The sequence below is a fragment of the Peromyscus californicus genome, unplaced genomic scaffold, assembly GCF_007827085.1.
Source record: "Peromyscus californicus insignis strain IS unplaced genomic scaffold, ASM782708v3 Scaffold_1__1_contigs__length_55948999, whole genome shotgun sequence".
Classification (NCBI taxonomy): Eukaryota; Metazoa; Chordata; class Mammalia; order Rodentia; family Cricetidae; genus Peromyscus; species Peromyscus californicus.
In genome coordinates this window covers 14,368,404-14,388,743 of record NW_026294492.1, presented here as the reverse complement: position 1 = coordinate 14,388,743, position 20,340 = coordinate 14,368,404, and the positions used below count along the sequence as shown (strand labels likewise).

The 20,340-nt window shown below is 40.9% G+C and overlaps 1 protein-coding gene across 2 annotated transcripts in view; it reads left to right on the top strand.

Annotated features, from left to right (window-relative positions):
* The window catches only part of Wdr35 (WD repeat domain 35), a 53,821-nt gene extending 33,943 nt beyond the window's left edge, over positions 1-19,878 (top strand). For both annotated transcript variants that reach the window (XM_052745935.1, XM_052745934.1), the window contains 13 exons: positions 1,277-1,386; positions 1,979-2,189; positions 6,850-6,930; positions 7,222-7,358; positions 7,639-7,842; positions 10,430-10,576; positions 11,234-11,366; positions 13,203-13,313; positions 14,237-14,401; positions 14,776-14,916; positions 15,444-15,600; positions 18,488-18,728; positions 19,019-19,878. In XM_052745935.1, coding sequence (XP_052601895.1) covers positions 1,277-1,386; positions 1,979-2,189; positions 6,850-6,930; positions 7,222-7,358; positions 7,639-7,842; positions 10,430-10,576; positions 11,234-11,366; positions 13,203-13,313; positions 14,237-14,401; positions 14,776-14,916; positions 15,444-15,600; positions 18,488-18,728; positions 19,019-19,169 — 1,989 coding nt within the window. In that variant the 3' untranslated portion in view covers positions 19,170-19,878. The remainder of the gene's footprint in view (positions 1-1,276; positions 1,387-1,978; positions 2,190-6,849; positions 6,931-7,221; positions 7,359-7,638; positions 7,843-10,429; positions 10,577-11,233; positions 11,367-13,202; positions 13,314-14,236; positions 14,402-14,775; positions 14,917-15,443; positions 15,601-18,487; positions 18,729-19,018) is intronic.
* Positions 19,879-20,340: the final 462 nt, after the last annotated feature.

Below are 20,340 nucleotides of genomic sequence, written 5' to 3'. Positions count from 1 at the left end.
GGTTATCATCTTGTGGATGTCCTAAGTTTTCCCAGGTTTGACAGAAGAAATGAGAAAATTTTAAGGCTTGTGCACATATTATTAATCATTTGCAAAAATGTTAACTATTTATAAAGCCAGTAGGGTGATGGAACACATACATGGAGTTGACTCTGGGTTGAAAGCCCCACAAAGAATCAGTAGATGCAGGGACTGTATTTAAAGTGTTGGACTTAGGATTTTTTTTTTCCTGTATGTAGCCCAGGCTACATACTGGCTCTGGCTGAACCACCTTCATAAAACAGAATGACGTGGTGTATTTTCCAGCCAGCAAAGTGGCAATATTTTGCTAAATTTTAAAATAGAAGCAATGGTATAAGGTTTTCTCTTGAGCTCAGACATTGAAAACAGTAACTTCAGAAGTAACTGTGTGGCACAGCAGTATGTTTGAGTCACATCAGCAGAGGCTTAACTGCTTCCAGGTCAGTTCTCTAGGAGTCAGCTCGTTTTGTGGGAAAAGGCTCTTAAGAACCCTGTATCCTGTGGCTTTCCCACCTCTCTGTTAGGCCCCACTTGAGCGTTGTGCTGAGGAAGCCTTGCTCTCTGGCTGAAAGGCAGGAGGGAAAGATGAGCTATGTAGACCGTCTTCTATTGCCCATCACCCCACGGGGCTCAGGCACAGAAGAGTTGAAAGCCAGTCACGGCACCCTCCCTCCATCTGCCGAATCTGCTGCCCCTCTGTACACTGTCATGCCTGCCCAGGAAATGCACATCCTTGTCAGTTTTTAAGTAATACTCAAGGTATTACTGCTTTTAGGCTATCTTTCCTCTTGCGGAAAGCTAGTGCTATCAGATAAAGGCTGTAGGATGGAGAGCTAGGCTTCCAGTAAGGGCTATTCCACACCATGACCTTCCATTTCATGTATGTAGAATTTAATTGAATAGATACTTTGGTAGTCTTTAGTCTACTCTAAATATTAACCTGAAGAAGTATAAGCAGCCTTAGATCTTTCTTTCTTGTCAGATAAGAATTTGTGTATTACCAAAGATCTAGGCTCCTGACTTCTTTCTTAAATATTCTGTGAGGAAAAATTAGACCACCTACAGCTGCTATTGAAAGACTTCAGTTAAAGTAGGTGATAAACATGTACTTAGTGACATAGTTCAGCAGCAGAATTGGGAACTTGCTAGGACGTGTCACTTTGGTTTTAAAAACATGGACATTTAGAGAGATCTGTGTTTACACTTGAAGCTCTTATGGTAAATATACTGTCGTAACTAAAGGCCACTTCCACAGGGGCGTGAATCTGGCATCATCCAGAGGTACAGCTTTCCTAATGTTGCTTTGATTCAAAAATACTCGCTGGAATGCCGAGCCTGCCAGTTATCTTTGAACTGCAACTCCAGGTAAGCCTGAGGCTCCCCCTCAGGGGGTGTGGCCTGAGACAACTCCTTCCGGGGGTGTGACTTAGGATGGGGTGGTTATGCATTATGCACATTATGCAATAAATGTGCTGACAGATATGTTTATTATGAACTTGTTGCGTATAGTTTTACTTTACTGTATTTTGTTTAAATAGAAATCTTGGTACTTTTTTTTTTTAATCTTGAAGCTTAACATTAACTATTTTATGTTTTGATACTAGCTGGTTTTGGATGATCGAAGAATAGTTTCTATTTTCTGTTAAATTTGTTTACAAGTTTTTTGTTTGTTTGTTTGTTTTGACACAGGGTTTCTCTGTGTAGTTTTGGCGCCTGTCCTGGATCTCGCTCTCTAGACCAGGCCGGCCTCGAACTCACAGAGATCCACCTGCCTCTGCCTCCCGAGTGCTGGGATTAAAGGCATGCGCCACCACCACCCAGCTGGCTGTTTAAAAGCTTTTTAAATACATTCCAGACTTCTGATAAAGGGGTCTTGAAGAACGGTTGTAAGCAATTCGACGTCATGACCACTGATAGTATTTGACAGTTTTCCCTTCCCCAATTGTGTGACTTTCAGTCGCCTCGCTATCATCGACATCGCGGGAGTCTTGACTTTCTTTGACTTGGACACTCGGGTGACAGACAGTACAGGACAGCAAGTGGTCGGCGAATTGTTAAAATTGGAGCGCAAAGATGTCTGGGACATGAAGTGGGCCAAGGATAATCCCGATTTGTTTGCAATGATGGAGAAGACGAGAATGTATGTCTTCAGAAACTTGGATCCTGAGGTAAAACAAGAAATGAATGTTAACAGTCCATAAATAATGAGTCAAATTCAAAATCTAGATATTCTACCTTTGTTTCTTTGAGAATTTATTGCCATTACTGCGCAAGTTTGTGAAAATAAATTTAAAATTTTTCTGTGGTGTTTAAAAATATTTGTTTTGAGGGGAAGAGAGATGGCTCAGCGGTTAAGAGCACTGACTGATGTTCCAGAGGACCCAGGTTCAATTCCCAGGCCATCCAGTATCTAATCATGCCAGGATTAAAAAAAAAAATTGTTTCATAGTGGGAATAATACCTTTGAAATACCTTTGCTCTCTTTAAAAGGCACTTCCTAGGTACTTATTTATTCTTTTAAAAGATGAACTCATATCTGGACATGGAGGCATATTCTTGTAATCCCAGTACCTGAAAGGCTGAGGGAGGAGAACTGTAATTTTTAAGGCCAACCTGGGCTATCTAGAAAGTTCCAGGCCAACTTGGACCATGTAGTGAGAACTGAAATCAAAACCCAGCCCACCAACATGGAATCGTGGCCACTCAATTGTCTTATTTTCTCTGTCTCTTATCAAAATTCAAAGAAAAGAAAATCACCAGGTTTATTTGCCAAAATTTCTTGAAGCAATCTAAATATGCATGTTTGAGATGGCCTTGTCTTTTTATTCTCTTGTGCTGATGTAACTGTTTATGCTTGCCTCATGTTTCTTATGTTCTCTCCGGGCCACGCGCTAATCCATACACTCTCTCTCTGGGCTATCCTCACACTCATCATGGTCTCTTTTTACTGCTGTTCATTTTCAGGTCTTTTCTATTTATAGCTCACATCAGATGATGTTTTTGAGAGTTGGCTTTTTGTATTAAAGCATACAATAAAACATTTTAGTATAGAATTGAAGCATGAGAATTAAGAGAACAAGAGATGTACTCAGAAAGAATCACTCCAGCTGACTTCTATGTTCCTGATTCTCCTGTCACTCAAGCTACTCTGGACCAACTCTTATCCATGTGCTTAGGCCTTGCAAAATAATTTGATCTGTAGCTTAATCAAAAAGAATTTTTTAAAAACAATTTTTGGACTACTAATGATTTTCAGTTTGGAATTTTGTATTGTACTTTGCTAGAGTAAATAATAAGAGACGAGTCAATAAATGCCTTACTTCATCCATTTCTATTCGTTCTTGAGAAGAAATTGCGTACGCAGGGACTTGAGCTGTCAAAGGTTTTCTGTAGCCATCTGTTCAGTGGTGCATTGTTACCCCATTAAGACACCACACTGTTTGTGCATTTCCCCCTTCTGAGCTCTGCTGGGGCTCTTTGGGTCATGAGAGAATATGTTAGTTGCCTCTTAAAGGCTCTGTTAAGGCATTAAGGAGCTTCGCGGTCTTTGTAACTCTTACAGCCCTGGGAAATGGTTCAAAGAAAAGACATCCCTGACTGTTGCCCTTGCATGACTTCTTGCAAGGACCCGAAGGAAGTTTGGCTCTTGCCACAAAATCAGTGTGGGAATTTGACAGGTGTACACAGGATAACCTTGAAGATGTAAGAATGCTTTCTGAATGCTAGAGTCCTTTTCGTAGTCTTGGCTCCACTCCTGGTAAGCCTGGAGTCATACGCCCCGAGAGTGGAGGTTTATTAAGGTTGCATAATGTGTGCAGAGTGCGGTCAGTCTAGCACCAAGGGAAGTCTTTGTCTGGAGAAGATAATAAGTAGCTCTAACTGACTAGCCTTTATTAAAACACACACACACATTATTTTCTTTACTTGAACTTGCTTTCTTGCTTGGTATAGAACCCAATTTCTATTAAGTTTAGAGCCAGATCAGTTTTTAAAAACAACCTCAGCACTGTCAAGAATTGTTTGTATGCTGTGCTGTTCTGTCTTCCGCATTCCTGAGGACAGAGGCCTCTGTCTCTGCTCTGCTGGTCCTTCCTCCAGCTGCTGTGAGAAGATGCCTGGACACAGCTGCAGGATATGTTCCTTCCGGACACGGCCATCTATCTGCGTTAGCACTCAGGAGGCAAGCTGTGGTCTTAGTGACTGGATATGATTTTCCACGTGAGGATAGATAGATGGGAGATCACTGTTTTCATGTTGTGAGGGAGGGAAGGAGGAGTCAGCCCTGCCATTCCATAGTTGCCTGTCTTGTGTTAAAGTGATCCCTGGGGCCAGCAGATTCTTTCTAAGAATGCTTAAGCCTGTAGAGGTGAAGGTAAAATTTGATATAATCTCCCAATCTAGTTAAATAGGTGTATTCAAGCCTCAGTGTGTCACCGTGTGCTAAAACTGAGTAGCTAAATAAGGACACTTCAGGAAGCCAACTGTTGTATTCCACATGCTGTGAGGCCTCTGACTGTGTTGAGTCGGGTCCCAGGGTTTCTTGATACAGTAATGGGTTGCTTACTGCCTACGTGAGTGTGCCCTGCTTCGTAGCTCGTTAGTGTGACACACCGAGTTCAGTTGAGGTATTGCTTTTGTATTTTGGAAAATAAAGTTGCTTGATGTAATTTGGCCTTTACAGCTTTATCTGTCAACTTGACACAGCCTAGAGTTACCCAAGATGAGAGTCTCAACTGAGGGGTTGTCCAGATCACGTTGCCCTGTGATCTATCTGTGGGGGATTATCTTAATTGTTGAATGACGTAGGAGGGCCCAGCCCACTCTGATTGATGCTGTTCCCTGGCTAGTCCTTCAGGGCTTGCTAAGTATGAGCCTGCAAGGGAGCCAGCAAGCGATGGGCCTCTGTGGTTTCTGCTTCAAGCTCCCACTGAGTTCCTGCTCTGACTTCCCCCAGGGGTGGACTGTGACCTGGAAGTGTTAGCTTCTTTCTCTAAGTTGCTTTTGGTCACGGTGTTTATTACAGCAACAGAGAAGAAGCCAGAGCATAATACAAGCAGAAGTTGAGTTTTAGGAAGATGAACTCCCCCCAAATTTTTTACATTACTTATATGCCAGCATTTATAAGCTATCGTGAAAACTCTTCACTTCTGTCCTTCCTTCACCTTTCCCATTCTCCCTTTCTCCATGGTTTTTCATCATTTAAAGAACTTTTATTAAAGCTATGATTTTAAAATTCAAATTGTATTTTTCTGCATAGTTATCAATTCTGTTACATAAAACAGAGCTGACATCTTAAGGTATCCCACAGTGAAGAATTATAAAATTAAAGGAATGCTTTACTTTTTTTTTTTTTTTAGTTTTTTAGTTTTTCGAGACAGGGTTTCTCTGTATAGTTTTGGTGCCTGTCCTGGATCTCACTCTGTAGACCAGGCTGGCCTTGAACTCACAGAGATCCACCTGGCTCTGCCTCTGGGATTAAAGACATGCGCCACCACTGCCCAGCAGGAATGCCTTACATTTTAATACTTTATTTTTCCAGGGTTATGACATATTTTTTATTCTATAGATTACCTTTTATGACTTCAGCATTTGCTTTGTTGTAGTATCTAATTAAAATTATTTCTAGTAATAAACAGGTTTATACAAGTATATTTGGTTTAAAGGATAGTATCAAAATAATCGAAACATAAAAAGACCCTATGAGAAATATCTCATTACATGTTCTTTTTTTCAAATCAAATTCTGTTGTGATTCTGTGTGTGCACCTGTGATGGTGTTTCCTGAGACAGGGTCACGTTGTATAACAAAGGCCTGCCCCTTAATCTGTGATCCTCCTGCTTCCAACTCCCATGTGCTGGGATTACAGGTGTGCACTGCCATGCCTGGCTCTGTTTATGTGAGCATGTTACTCATGAAAACATGTTATCTGTCGCATGCAAAAAAAAAATCACCTTTTTAAAGGCAATTAAAAGATTTTATAAGCTTTTCTCATATGATTTGATGTTTTAACTAACAACTTGTGCTTTTTCAAAGAAGAGATACTTGAAGCCCCATTGGATAGGTCTACTGTGCTTATGAGAGCCTCAGTCTTAGGCATACTGAACCCAAACTATGAATTTTTACCTTTTATTTTCATCATTTTGGCATCTTTCTTTTATCATAATTATGTAATAGATAGTAAGTATAATTATGTGTACATATATTATGAAAAATGTAATTTTGATGATTTTATTATCCTGTTTCTTCTATAGTATTCTTGGTGGCATTAAGCAGATTAGCAGTTTATTTATTTTGTCTTATATAATATTGTATATATTGTTTTCTGCTAGGATATAGGGCAGCTACTTTACCTTACAGTATGTAGATCCTACACTTTTTTTTCTACAACTGTCTATAGGATAGGAGACATACATGTAACATCCATATATCTACATGTTGGCAAGTAAAATCTTATGTAGGGAGTATATCAGGTACAAAGAGGCAGATTTTAGTTTGCTGTGGAATTTTTATGGTAGATGTTCTTAACTAGATCCAAATACAAAGTTTATCATATTTACTAAGAATTCGGTTCATCATGTGGCTAGGTAAGAAAGCATCCTTTTCTTTTAGAGAAATGTATAGAATTATAGAGCCGAAATATGGTACCAGTCAGAAATTTAGTGGCGTATATGCAGTGGAATGTCAACTATTTAGGTGATGGGCATATGGCATTACTGACATTCTTTTTTTTTTTTCTTAATTGAAAGTTTTGACAATACAGGTTAAAATCAGGATTCCTTGGGGGGTGTTTTATATGATGAGACGTAACACTCATTTTTGCTTTTAAAGGAACCCATTCAGACCTCTGGATATATTTGCAACTTTGAAGACTTAGAAATTAAATCTGTTCTTTTGGATGAGATTCTTAAGGTAACTAACAACAACAGAATTATACCTGGGGGGAAATGGAGCCGAGAGAAACCTGGGGGACCCTTTCTGGCATTGTCTGCACCTCTGTGTAGGAAGCCTGATTGTCCATGGGAGACTTCGTTTGTCTATTTTCCAAATAACTCTTAAGATCCAAACACGGGGATTTCTTTTTCTTTATTTTGCTCACAGTATACTAATTTGTTTTATTTTATTATCTTCTTTTTAATTGTAGGGAAGAAATACCCTCTGCAGGCAGCCTTTTGAATTCGTGTATTTCTTCTTCACTTTCAGAATCCAGAGCACCCTAGCAAGGATTACATAATGAATTTTGAGATCCGGTCCCTTCGAGATAGTCGAGCATTGATTGAGAAGGTTGGAATTGAAGATGCGTCTCAATTCATAGAGGACAATCCACATCCCCGACTTTGGTATTTAAAAAACCTCAGCATTCCTCAAAGTCAGTATGCTTTTAAAGTCCCAACTCTATCACCCCCTGTTTCCTACTAGCCTCCTCAGGGGAACTGAAATCTCTTCTGCTCTTCTTTTCAAGCATCTTATATGAAAAATGTTTGCATGTGCTAACACAATCATTTTTTACCAGAAATCCACCAGATTTTTTTTTTAACCGTGTTTCACTGATTGAATTCTGATATAAGACTTGTCTATTAGTGCTATGCAATAGGTTTTCTGTTTCTTTTGAAAACCCAGGCGCCTGTTGGCTGAGGCCGCCCTGCAGAAGCTGGACTTGTACACGGCCCAGCAGGCGTTCGTGCGCTGCAAGGATTACCAAGGCATCAAGTTTGTGAAGCGCCTAGGGAACCTGCAGAGTGAGGCAATGAAGCAGGCTGAGATCATCGCCTACTTTGGCAGGTTTGAGGAAGCTGAAAGAATGTATCTAGACATGGACAGAAGGTAAATTATACTTGGCCATCCCCAAGTATTTTTCAGTTCATAGTGTTTTACAAATGGAGACCATAAAGTAGACTAAATATATTGTACTGTTTCTTTTAGGAAATAGTTTTCAATTAGGAATACAACTGGGCATTTCACGTGCCTCATTAATTTGTATTTTATAATTTGGGAGCATTTTTCATCTCTGCTTTTATTTGATTTATTATGTTTAAATATGTTTTTTTTGTATGTGTGTATGATGTGTGCGTGTGTTTGCACATGTAGGCGTTTGTGGAGCTCAGAGGTGAATGCTGGGTGTCTTCCGCTACCATTTTCCACCTTACTGAGACAGGGTCTCTCACTGAACCTGTTCCTGGCATTTTGGCTACATTAGCTGGCTGGCAGGTTCTCAGGGGCTGACTCTGTGTGCTCAGTGCTGGGGTCACAGACGCCGTGGCCATGCCCAGCCTTCACTTGGGTGCCAAGGATCTGAATTCAGGTCTTCATGCTGTGCCACAAGTATTTCGCCACTGAGCCATTTCTCAGCCGATTGCTCTGTTCATACATTACTATGTGTTAATACATTACTATGGAGATGCTGTTCATTTAGTAAAGAAAACAGTTGAGAAGTCTGTAGAGACCAGACACTTTTGTTTTTTTGAGATAGGGTTTCTCTGTGTAGCTTTGGAGCCTGTCCTGGAATTTATTCTATAGACCAGGCTGGCCTTGAACTCACAGAGATGATCCTCCTGCCTCTGCCTCTCGAGTGCATGTGCCGCCATTGCCCAACAAGACTGAGGACTTTTATTATTTATTAGATAGGTCATAATTTGAGTTTTGATTGTTGACGCCATTATTTAGTTTTCTTCTCTCAGGAATGATAAAATAAAAGTCAAAAGAGATTGTTTTATGACTTATATTTAGTTTTTCTTTATATAATGTATGAACTTCATTTCAGCAGTAAGCATGTAATCTAACTTTCACTAATTGGTATTTATACTCCCAGGAGATCCCTTATACATCTTAAGCCCCGAGAACAAATACAGAACCAAGGCTTTATACTATATATTTCATTTTGAAATAAACCCCATTGTGTCTAAGAAATCCATGAAAAGATGTAATTATTATTTATGCTGTTAGTTTGCTCAGTAAGTTGGAAATCTAGGAAAGAAGACTAGAAACAGCTTCTTACTCCGGTGTCGTTTCTGCTTGGATTGCTGTGATGGAAGTACCTCAGGCCGGCTAATCCTCAGGCCGGCTAATTCGTAAAGCACAGATGGTTATTTCTCACAGCCCTGGAGGCTGGGGAGTCCACAGCTGAGGGTCTAGCAGCTGTGATGTCTGCTGGGAGCCCCGCCTGGACCTCCAGGATGGTGCCTTGAATTTCCACATGGTGGAAAGCAAGGGTAAAAGGACATCAGCTTTCTCTGGTCCCCTTCTTTTTTTTTTTTTTTTTTTTTTGGTTTTTCAAGACAGGGTTTCTCTGGGTAGTTTTGGTGCCTTTCCTGGAATTCACTTGGTAGCCAGGCTGGCCTCGAACTCACAGAGATCTGCCTGCCTCTGCCTCCTCAGTGCTGGGATTAAAGGCGTGTGCCACCACCGCCCGGCCTCTGGTGCCCTTCTTAAGAAGGCATGTTGTGCCTGGCGGTGGTGGCGCACGCCTTTAATCCCAGCACTCGGGAGGCAGAGGCAGGTGGATCTCTGTGAGTTCGAGGCCAGCCTGGTCTACACCGCGAGATCCAGGAAAGGCGCAAAGCTACACAGAGAAACCCTGTCTCGAAAAACAAAAAAAACAAAAAAAACAAAAAAAAAAGAAGGCATGTTGTTGTTGCTTTTTTACTCTTTTTTGGGGTCCCCCACCCAGCTCCCAAATAGATCACACACGAAGGCTTATTCTTAATTGTGAATGCCCAGCCTTGGCTTGGCTTAGTTTCTAGCCAGCTTAATGTACCTTAACTTAACCTGTCTCTTTTTGCCTCCCGGCTTTTCCCGTTCTCTTACTTCTATAAATCTTACTCTTCACACCGTGACTTGCTGTGTAACTGTGTGGCTGGCCCTGGAGTCCTCCTCCTTCTCTGGCTCCTAGATCTCTTCACTCCTCTATCTCTTTTCTTCTCCCAGATTTCTCCTATATATTCTCTCTGCCTGCCAGCCCCGCCTATCCTTTCTCCTGCATTGCTATCGGCCGTTCAGTTCTTTATTAGACCATCAGGTATTTTTAGACAGGCACAATAACACAGCTTCACAGAGTTAAACAAATACAACATAAACAAAACTGACACACCTTAAAAATAATATTCTACTACAAAGGCATTCATCGTCTCATGAGAGAGGCTTGATCACTTCCCCAAACATACTGTGTCTTGATGCTACCACAATTGGGATTAACTTTCAACATGAGGTTTTCAGAGGACATGCCTTCAGATCATAACTTCTGCTCTCTCCCCATTGCCTGTTACTGGTCAGGCTGTTTCCAGAGTGTCTGGAGATAATCAAAGCTCCTAGAACTGTGTCTAGCACGGAGCAGGCAACTGACAAACTTTGTAGAGTGAATGAATGAATGAATGAATGAATGAAACTTTTTTTTTTTTTTTTTTTTTTTTTTTAGAGACCTCGCTATTGGTCTGAGGCTGAAATTGGGGGATTGGTTCAGAGTACTGCAACTCCTGAAAACTGGGTCTGGTGACGCAGATGACAGTCTCCTTGAACAAGCCCACAATGCCATTGGAGACTACTTTGCTGATCGACAAAAGTGGTACGTGGGCTACCTGAAGTACCTGATGTGTTCATTCTTGCATGCTTGGAATTATTCTGTTACGAAGACTACCTCTCCAGGGAATAGTGCTGTCAGAGTGAAGGCCCTTCTCCTAAATCCTGAAATGCAAATGGCCCTGTGATGCATTTGCTCTCTGGATGCACACTGGAGAGCAAGTCATTCTTGAGCTGAGAGATAAGCCTGGCATAACTTTGCCATCTATACACATGACACTTGTACCTAGCTTCAGAAAACACTCTACTATTTTGAGACCACAACCATGTTGTATATGATTTATTTGTGAACATAGTAAAAAACAAAGTATATTTACTTTTTGGTTATAGATTTTTTTTTTTCAGAAAGCATTGCTTTATTCCCAAGTTTTCATTGCGATTACTATGCTTATTTATGTCAATGATGCGAGTACTTCTCTGATATTGTAAGTTAAACAATGTGAGAACATTCAGAGAATATTACAAGTAGGATTTGCTACATTGTCTTTAGATTTAAAAGAATGTGAGCTTTAAAGGTAGTGTGTAACTGAAGACGATGAAGTAAGACAAGCACTAGAAATCCTAATGCAAGACTACTTGGGGGAAGTTCTTGGTTACCTGGAGACTCATGTACTGGTCATGAAGGTTTTTCTTTCATCCACAGGCTGAATGCTGTACAGTATTATGTCAAAGGCAGGAACCAGGAGCGCTTAGCAGAATGCTATTATATGCTAGAAGATTATGAGGGGCTAGAGAATCTTGCCAATTCACTTCCAGAAAACCACAAGTTGCTTCCAGTAGGTATTCTATATTTTTATTTTTAGTCAAGAAATATCCCCTGTAGTAACAAAAACTGAAAGTTAATCTATAATTTCATGGTTTCTTAGACATGGGGTGATGCTTTAATTTTATTTTAGAATCAATATGTCAGTATTACCGAATTCTTGAGCTGCAGAGAGAAATTATTGAGATCCTTAGTACTTCACTAGAGCATAGCCTTGTGTGGTTCCTCACCAGAGCATAGCTTCGTGTGGTTCCTCACCAGAGTCCAAGGTCACTAAGAATTTGCTTCTAATTAGTTTGAAAGGTCACATCAACAGTGAAGTTCACCATTAAAACGACTAAAAGCAGCATGTCCCTTCCTTGACTGTTACTTTTAGGCCTCTGAGTTGATGTTGAGTGCCTCTCATGTCTGTATTTTACTTGTTTAGTGTATAACTCAGTATCTGTGGTATTAGTCACTCTCAGCCGCAGGGTCATACACATATGGGTTGTGGGTTCCATCCTAAAAGCTGTCTGTTAATTAATAGACAAGTATAGAATTCTGGCAGTTCAGGTTTCTTATAAAGGAGCAGTTGGCTCCACTGTCATGATGGTTCCATTTGCTCTTATTTACAACCCTGTGTATTTTCTTAAGTAGGAGAGAAATGGAAATTTCTTAGAAATCGCTTATTTTTGAAGTGATGGGTGGGGTGAGAAGAATTCTAACCAGTAAAGAGAGAAACAAAAAGATGGCAGGAAGGTGTGTGGTGGTGCTCGATGCCCCAGCCTCCTGCCAGCTTCTGGGGAACTTGTTTTGGGGTTAGCTTCGAGAACTGATGAAGGGGGCATTTCTTTTCTGCTTTTTGATTTTTGCCATGCTAAGATTCAAACTTGACACTTGACCATTAAACTGTCTCCCTCCCACCCCAGTCTGCATTTATCTGTCTGTCTGTCTATCTATCTATCTATCTATCTATCTATCTATCTATCTATCTATCTATCTACCTACCTACCTACCTACCTATCTATCTATCTATCTATCTATCTATCTATCTATCTATCTATCTATCTATCTATCTATCTGTATCTATCTAGTTGTTTTATTTTGAGAGGAATCTTGCTTTGTTGTCGAGGGCATCAGCTCCTGGACCCAACTGATCCTCTTTGTCTCTACCTCCTGTGTGACTATGGTTAGAGACGTGGCCCACAGGCATGGTATGAAGTGCTCCTTAGATTCGATTTGATGTGTCTCATGTATCCTAGGATGCCTTGAACTCACTGCGTAGCCAGTGGTGACTTTTGATGATGCTGCCTCTAGCCTCTGAGTGGTGGGAATGACCACCATGGCAGTTTATGCAGTGCTGGGGACCAAACCCAGGGCTTTGTGCCTGCCAGGCAACATTCTACTAACCCAGCCTCTTCCCAAGTCCTGGGGTATTTCTTAGTATGATTGGGAGCTCGAACATAGTACCATATGAGTTCATTTACAGGTTATTATTGTTTTTAACACTACCCAGTGGGATGCATGCTTTCATTTTTCCTTTTTTCTTTCTTTTCTGAGACAGTCTCACTGTATAGCCCAGGCTGGTCTTGAACTTACAGAATCTGGCCTCAGGGTTATGATTTAAAGGAAGGCAGGACAGTGTCTTGAGCCAATGAAACGCTAGTTCCATGGAAGGAGGCACTGTGGCATCCGTCCTGACCTGTAACCTCTGCCCCTGTCTGAAAGAAAAATCACTCTAACCACCGATGTAGTGTTCAGGTGTCCCCACCAGTTTATCATTCAGGTGTCCTTGCGGAGTTTTGGTAACTTAAAATCTAAGTGATTTCCCGGGTCCCTGAAATCCGGTCATAGTGTTTGGTGCTTACAGGAAATAGCTCAGATGTTTGTGAGAGTTGGAATGTGTGAACAAGCCGTGAGCGCATTCTTGAAGTGTAACCAGCCCAAGGCAGCGGTGGACACCTGCGTACACCTCAACCAGGTGAGGAACTGACAGTTGCCGTCTGGGAAACCTGTCGCTTTAGAGATTTTTAAGTGAAAGCAAAATTAAGGTCACTGAAATGGTCTCCAGTGTAAGGCGTGGAGGGCTAGGTGTGGTTCGGGGAAAGAAGCCTAGCTTGTGGGTGTTTGTACTTAACCTCTTGTGCTACCACATGGGGGGCGGGGGGGAACTGCTCCCAACTGCCAACCAGGGAGCACAGAACAGATCTGTGCTTTCAAGTGTTTGTCTGGAAGTAATTTCATAATTGTCTGCATTTTGTTAGGGTTGGGTTTGGTTTCCAGGAAAGGACTAGGTTTATGGTCACTCATTGCCTAGGGAAAGAATTGAGTTACTTGATCAATATTTATTTTGGCAGGTCTATTTCCTTTCTCCTTTATAGAAAACATGTATTTGATATTTAAAAAAACCCTGAAATGTAACTAAAAGTGCAGAATTATTACAGAAACTGTTGGCTATCAGTATATTCTTTTAAGCATTTTTTGAAGTGTTTTTATAAAGATCAATTTACCTTATAAACACAATTTGTAAATGTTAAATCTAATAGGTTGTTTTTTTAAATGGAACTGTATATTTTATAACGAACACTAAAAAGTGAATTCTTTTTCTGGCTTATAATATGTGCAAAGAGAATTGTAAGATTAATGTGATTATATATTTTGAGACTTTGATTTTCAAATGTACTTCACCAAGAAATCTATCTTAGATGGTTCAATCATTTTGAAATGTTTGCTTGTGTAACTTATGATTGCTCTGATTTTTAATGATTTTTAGAATGTGTACTGGTTTTGCTCTATTTTGAAGTAGTGTTAGCATTTATTGAACACTTAGGAGCTTATTGTGGGACTTTCAGGATGTAAGTTCTTTAAATATTCGGGTGACTGAATGGTATGATTTTTTCCTAGTGGAACAAGGCTGTGGAATTGGCTAAAAGTCACAGTATGAAGGAAATTGGATCTCTATTAGCTAGGTATGCGTCACATTTACTGGAGAAGAACAAGACTCTGGATGCCATTGAGCTCTATAGGAAAGCCAGCTACTTTTTTGATGCAGCTAAACTGATGTATAAGGTAATGCACAGTTCTGCTGAACATTATCTTGTTCTAGGCTACACTGATGTATAAGGTAATGCACAGTCCTGCTGAACATTATCTTGTTCTAGTTACTGCTTTAAAAAAAACTTTAAACTTCTGAAGGACACACCACTTTCTCCACTCTGATTTAGTTACTTAATAGAGATTATTTTTAAGATTGTTAGTTTCTATTCAGGTGACTAAGTTCTCTAGAAAAGACAATGACTTTTAAAATCTAAAACATAATTAAACTCATACTCCATCCTACACTCTCCCTCCTCTTAAAGAATCAAGTCTCAGTTAGGTTTGGAAATGGTTTTATTTGTACGGATACACACCAAGAAGTGTCTTCCCCATTTTGAAATGTCTAGATTGCAGATGAGGAGGCGAAGAAGAGAGCCAAGCCTCTGCGTGTGAAGAAGCTGTACGTCCTGTCAGCCCTGCTCATCGAGCAGTATCACGAGCAGATGAAAAATGCCCAGCGAGGGAAAGTCAAAGGGAAGAACTCGGAGGTAAAGCAGACCATTCCGATTATTCACATAGCACACAATGGCAAGTCATCTCAGACTTCCTTCTGGACAAGCCCTTTCCTCTCTAGGCTGTGTTCATTTCTTTAAGGGGCTTGAAGAGTAATAACGCCTCCTTTAGAGTAAGGATGCAGATTGAGAAATTGCTGTTTAGAAATATGGAGAACTGTTCTTCTTTAAGACTAGCTTCTAGGGTGCTGTAATTTACTTTTGTTAGAGTTTTTAATCAGAGAATTAAAAAACTTTCTTAGAATGTAAATTTATTTTTACTATAAATGAATCTCATTACATTAAATAAATTACACATTGACTTAAAGTTTACTCAGGTCTATTTAAACGTTGGTCTTAATTAGAAAGCTGTGGGTTGTGATGGAGAACTTGAATCTGTGACGACAGGAAAGATGATGAGATCTCTCGTGTAGCTGCGTTATTAATGTCTTAGTTGCAGACCTCATCTTCTGTAGAGGTGAGACTGTGTTTGCGCTGACCCAGGGCACTGGCTTTTCCCCCAGGCCACTTCCGCTTTGGCTGGCTTGCTAGAAGAGGAAGTTCTCTCTACAACTAGTCGGTTCACAGACAATGCCTGGAGAGGAGCCGAGGCCTACCACTTCTTCATACTCGCCCAGCGGCAGCTCTACGAGGGCTACGTTGACACTGCGTTGAAGACAGGTGGGCATGTCACCTGGCGGGTGGGGACATCGGAAACTTGAGTGAATAGGAACTCTAATAGGCTTCTTCAGTATATACATGCAGTATAAATGTACATCTTCTGGATTAACAATATCTGAGGGCTTAGACATTTTCTGTTTATTAACTCCAATGAGTATAGTTGGGATTTTGTTGTAAACTAAAGTATACGACTGACTGACACACACACAGACTGCAGTGTGAACGTCTGTTACCATTTACCCCATGACTCGGTCTTTTCAAGCTCCAGTTTCACTGTATGAAAGTGGAGATGAGCTTCCCTGCCTCCTAGAGATGAGCTCGTGGTCGATCACATGAGCCTCTCCTGAAAGGGAGGTTTATTGATGGAGCCCGGGTTCTATGGCCTCTGTAAGCAGCAGCCGTGAGGAGGGAGTTGATGGTGGTGGCCACAGGCTCGTCAGTCTTTCCCTTTCTTCCTTTGAACAGAGTAGAGCAAAGCACTGTCTTGAAACCATTCATTTAGAATGTTTCCTGGAGGCTGGAGAGATGGCTCGGCAGTTAGGACCGCTCGCCGCTCTGTCATGAGGACACAGTTCTGATCCCAGCACCCAGGTCGGGTAGCACCCAGATGCTTATAGCGCCAGCTCTAGGATGTCCGACAGCTCCTTCTGGCCTCCTTGGCATGCGCCCACACACATGTGCTTACACACACACACACAATAAAAATGAAAAATTTGGGGTTGGGGATTTAGCTCAGTGGTAGAGCGCTTGCTAACAAGCGCAAGGCCCTGGGTTCAGTCCTCAGCCCTGAAATAAAAAATAAAAATAAAATAAAAAATTAAAAAACAAGGAAAATGTATTTTCCCCTCACAGATTGGGAATTCTAGCTTCATGTGTGTGCGGTGAGACAGAACTTGCAGTCCTCTGGTCTCTGGCTGCCAAGTGCTGTAATTAGAGGCATGACCACCATCATGCTTCAGCAGATGAATTCTTAATTCCTCCCCAGTACTGTCCTTGTCTTACTTGTACTTTATTATTATCATTGTGTCTGTGATTGTACACCACTTGTGCATAGGTGCCACAGAGGCTAGAAAGGGCGTGAGATCCCCTGGAGCTGCCGTTAACCGTGGTGATGAACACTCAGAACGGATGCTGGGAACCAATCTCAGGGCCTCTGGGAGAAGCTTCAAGGGTCTAACCACTGTGCTACATCTCCAGCCTCTACTTATATTTCCTTTAATATTTAAGCTCTTCAGCGTCTTTCTTTTCCTAAAAAGAACTTTAGGTACTCCATCCTTTTGTATTTGTCCATCCAGAGGAACTCATCACCTTTTTGATGAGGGAATTTCAGTGAAGTCTCACTGGATTTTTGATTAGGACATTAATTTACCAACATGGGATCACTAATATGTTAATGAGTTTTCTCATCCAGAAACTTAAAACTTTTTTTTTGTTATGAGTGTTGTATGCATGTAGACCTACATTCTAGAAGAGGGCATCAGATCCCATTATAGATGGTTGTGAGCCACCATGTGGTTGCCGGGAATTGAACTCAGGACCTCTGGAAGAGCAGCCAGTGCTCTTAATCACTAGCCATCTCTCCAGCCCCCAGAAACTTCAACTTTTAAAAATCATTACTGTGTCTGTTTCTTTCTTTCTTTTTTTCTTTTTCCTCTGAAGAGCTTTAGTTTACTTCTGGTTTGTTCTGAATGTTTCTTTTGGAGTTTATTCCCATTTTTATTGTCGTTAGTAATAGGTCTGTAAAAAAGGTTTTCCAATTGGCTGTTGGTTATATAAAGAAAATCATTTTTATTTTTAACTTATTTTATAGCAAATTACTTAATTTTAATTAATGTGACACAAGTTATGCAGCTTAAATATTTTACAGTTATGTGCCACTTCTAGGCCGAGAGAAAACAGACTTCTGAGATTCTTCACTTATTGAGTCAAGAGATCCATGTCCTTCATCTTTGTCTATTTCAGTGTAAAATTATTAGAAATAGTGTGTACCTTGTAACTATTGCCTGTGAAACTGCTGTGCTCCAAAGGTGAAATTAGAGGCTCTTGTTTATTATAACTCAATGAATATATTTTAAAATAAAATTATTCCATCAACTTCTTGTTAACACTTGACCTTAGAACCAACTGGAGGGGCTAGGCGGTGGTGGCGCACACCTTTAATCCCAGCCCTCAGGAGGCAGAGGCAGGTGGATCTCTGTGAGTTCGAGGCCAGCCTGGGCTACAGAAAGAGCCAACTGGTGGACTCTAATGATAAGATGCAATGGATGTATTGTCATAAATTATACCATCAGAAGGATCTTTTTAAAAATTTCAGGGTCTAGAGAGGAGAAACAGAGAAATTGATGACCCATCTGATGCTGATTCTGCAGTGCATTTTAATAAAAGATTCTGTCTCTAGTGCAGAAGAGTTATAGATAAGATGTGGCAGCTGTCAAAATAAACGGTCTGGGCTGACAGTGGGAAGCTCTTTGACTCAGTCCCGTTCTCTCAGCAGGACAAAGAACATAAGGAACCTCATACTGCATTGTTTCTTCTTCATGAGCAGAAGTACATCGCCTTGAGAATAACAGCTAACGTAGTACTAATTCCCCTTGTCTGGAACGCCCCAGAAATTACTGTTGATCAAATAGAACAGAAGCCACGTATTTCAGTACTGAACCCGTTCGGTCTGGAAGTGAGCAGGGCTCTGTGTTATTTCAGTGACTTCACTCTTAGAACCGGGTTATGTACTCTGCTTCCTCCTGCTGGTGTACCTGCCTCTCAGCATTATTCTGCATTTGATGAAGCTCATGTGGGTTAAGGTAGAACAGCGTCCATGGATCCTGTCCCACACAGGCTCATCCTGTACTTGTCTTTGCGACTCTAACGCCCCCCCCATCTTTTCTAGCTCTTCATCTGAGAGACTATGAGGACATCATCCCCCCCGTTGAGATCTACTCGTTGCTGGCGCTCTGTGCTTGTGCAAGCAGAGCTTTTGGGACCTGCTCAAAGGCTTTTATTAAATTGGAATCGTTGGAAACACTCAGTGCAGAACAGAAACAGCAGTATGAAGACTTGGCTCTGGAAATCTTCACCAAACACACACCAAAAGACAACAGGAAGTCCGAGTTGAACAGCCTTCTGGAAGGGTAGGTACAGCGTACTTAGATGCCGTCTACCTAATTAGAAGCTTGGATATAATAAAGCACTGAATGTTGAAGGAGTCTATGTTCATATTAACACCAATTTTATTTATCCTACAAGGGTGCAGTAATGCTGTATTTAAAATAAGGGTTTTATTTAAAAAAATTTGAGATGAAAGTATTTTATTTGAAGTTTGTCTTGGAATGTTTTTCATTCTTCAGTATTTAAAATATAACAGATAGCTAGACTAGACACGTATTTTAAAGTCTAATTGCTTTCTCTCTTATTTTTACAGCGGAGAAGGAAAGCTGCCCACGTGCCTCGCCACCGGAAGCCCCATCATTGAGTATCAGTTCTGGGTGTGCAAAGTCTGCAAACACTATGTCCTCGCTCAGGAGATCAGTAACTACAACTTCTGCCCTTTGTGCCACAGTTCGGTAGAATAAAGGACGGAACTACCCTAACTGTAATGTGTGTGAGGCACGCATACTTACCTGCACCTCTCTATGGAGTAACGCTTCATTTCCTTAGGCTCCATCATCCTGTCGCTGTACTTTTGTATAAATATATATTAAAAACAGAATGAGGGCTGGAGTGTAGCTCAGTGGTAGAGTGCTTCCCGAGCATGCACAAGGCCCTGGGTCCACTGTCAGTACTGGAAAAAAAAAAGATAGTTCGGGCATCACAGTGCAATGAGGAGAGAGCACTGGATGACTTTTCACGTCAGACTTACAGGTGTGAACTTCATTTCTCTATTTCCTGTCTGTCCATTTGTCACTTATGTAGCTCATAGTCTGTGGTGAGTTACCACAGACATACCTCCACCAGGGCAATTTTTCTCATATTGTCAAGGTTTTACTAGTTCATTAGAGACCCCTCGAGAGGCAGGTGGACATGGAGGAGGCAGGGGAGGGGCAAACCTGAGGCAGAGAGTCGATATAGCCTGTATTTCAGGGAGGTGAAGCAACTGTTGTATGGAATGAGCTCTATTTCTATTTGAGGATTAAAGTCTTCTGTAGTTTATTTTCATAACTGAGGAGATGGCATTTTAAGACTTTTTATTATTTGAAGTTTTAAAAAATATTTTATCCTCATTCACGAGGAGGCATTTGGGACTTTTTATTACTTTTCTTGTAATAAACATGAATGAACTGATTCTGAGTAATGCTGTTGTTCCTTACCATCAAACTTATCCCCACTTATTCTATGGTTCCAAGAACTCCGAAGGCCTAGGTGCTGACGCGCGGAACCAACAGGTAAGGCCGTGCGGGTAAGCAGTGAGCCTGAGCCAGCATTGCGGACCTGCTGTCATCCATGATACCAAGGTCACCATATTTTGCTAAAATATACTTTAAAAGTCACCTTTCTGTATTTCCAGAGTTCAGATCTTAGGTTCTTAAGAGATTTTATTTGAAATAAACATGAAAACAATAAATTATGAAGTTTTTCCTTCATAACATGTTTATCCCATGTTAGTTACTTGTGTTGTCTTTGTTGAGCTATTCTGGTGGGACAGACAGACAGACAGACACAGACACACACACACCACACCACTCATGTCACATTTGTTATCACACAGAGAAAAACCTAACAGTCTTTTTATGCACATGGCAGAGA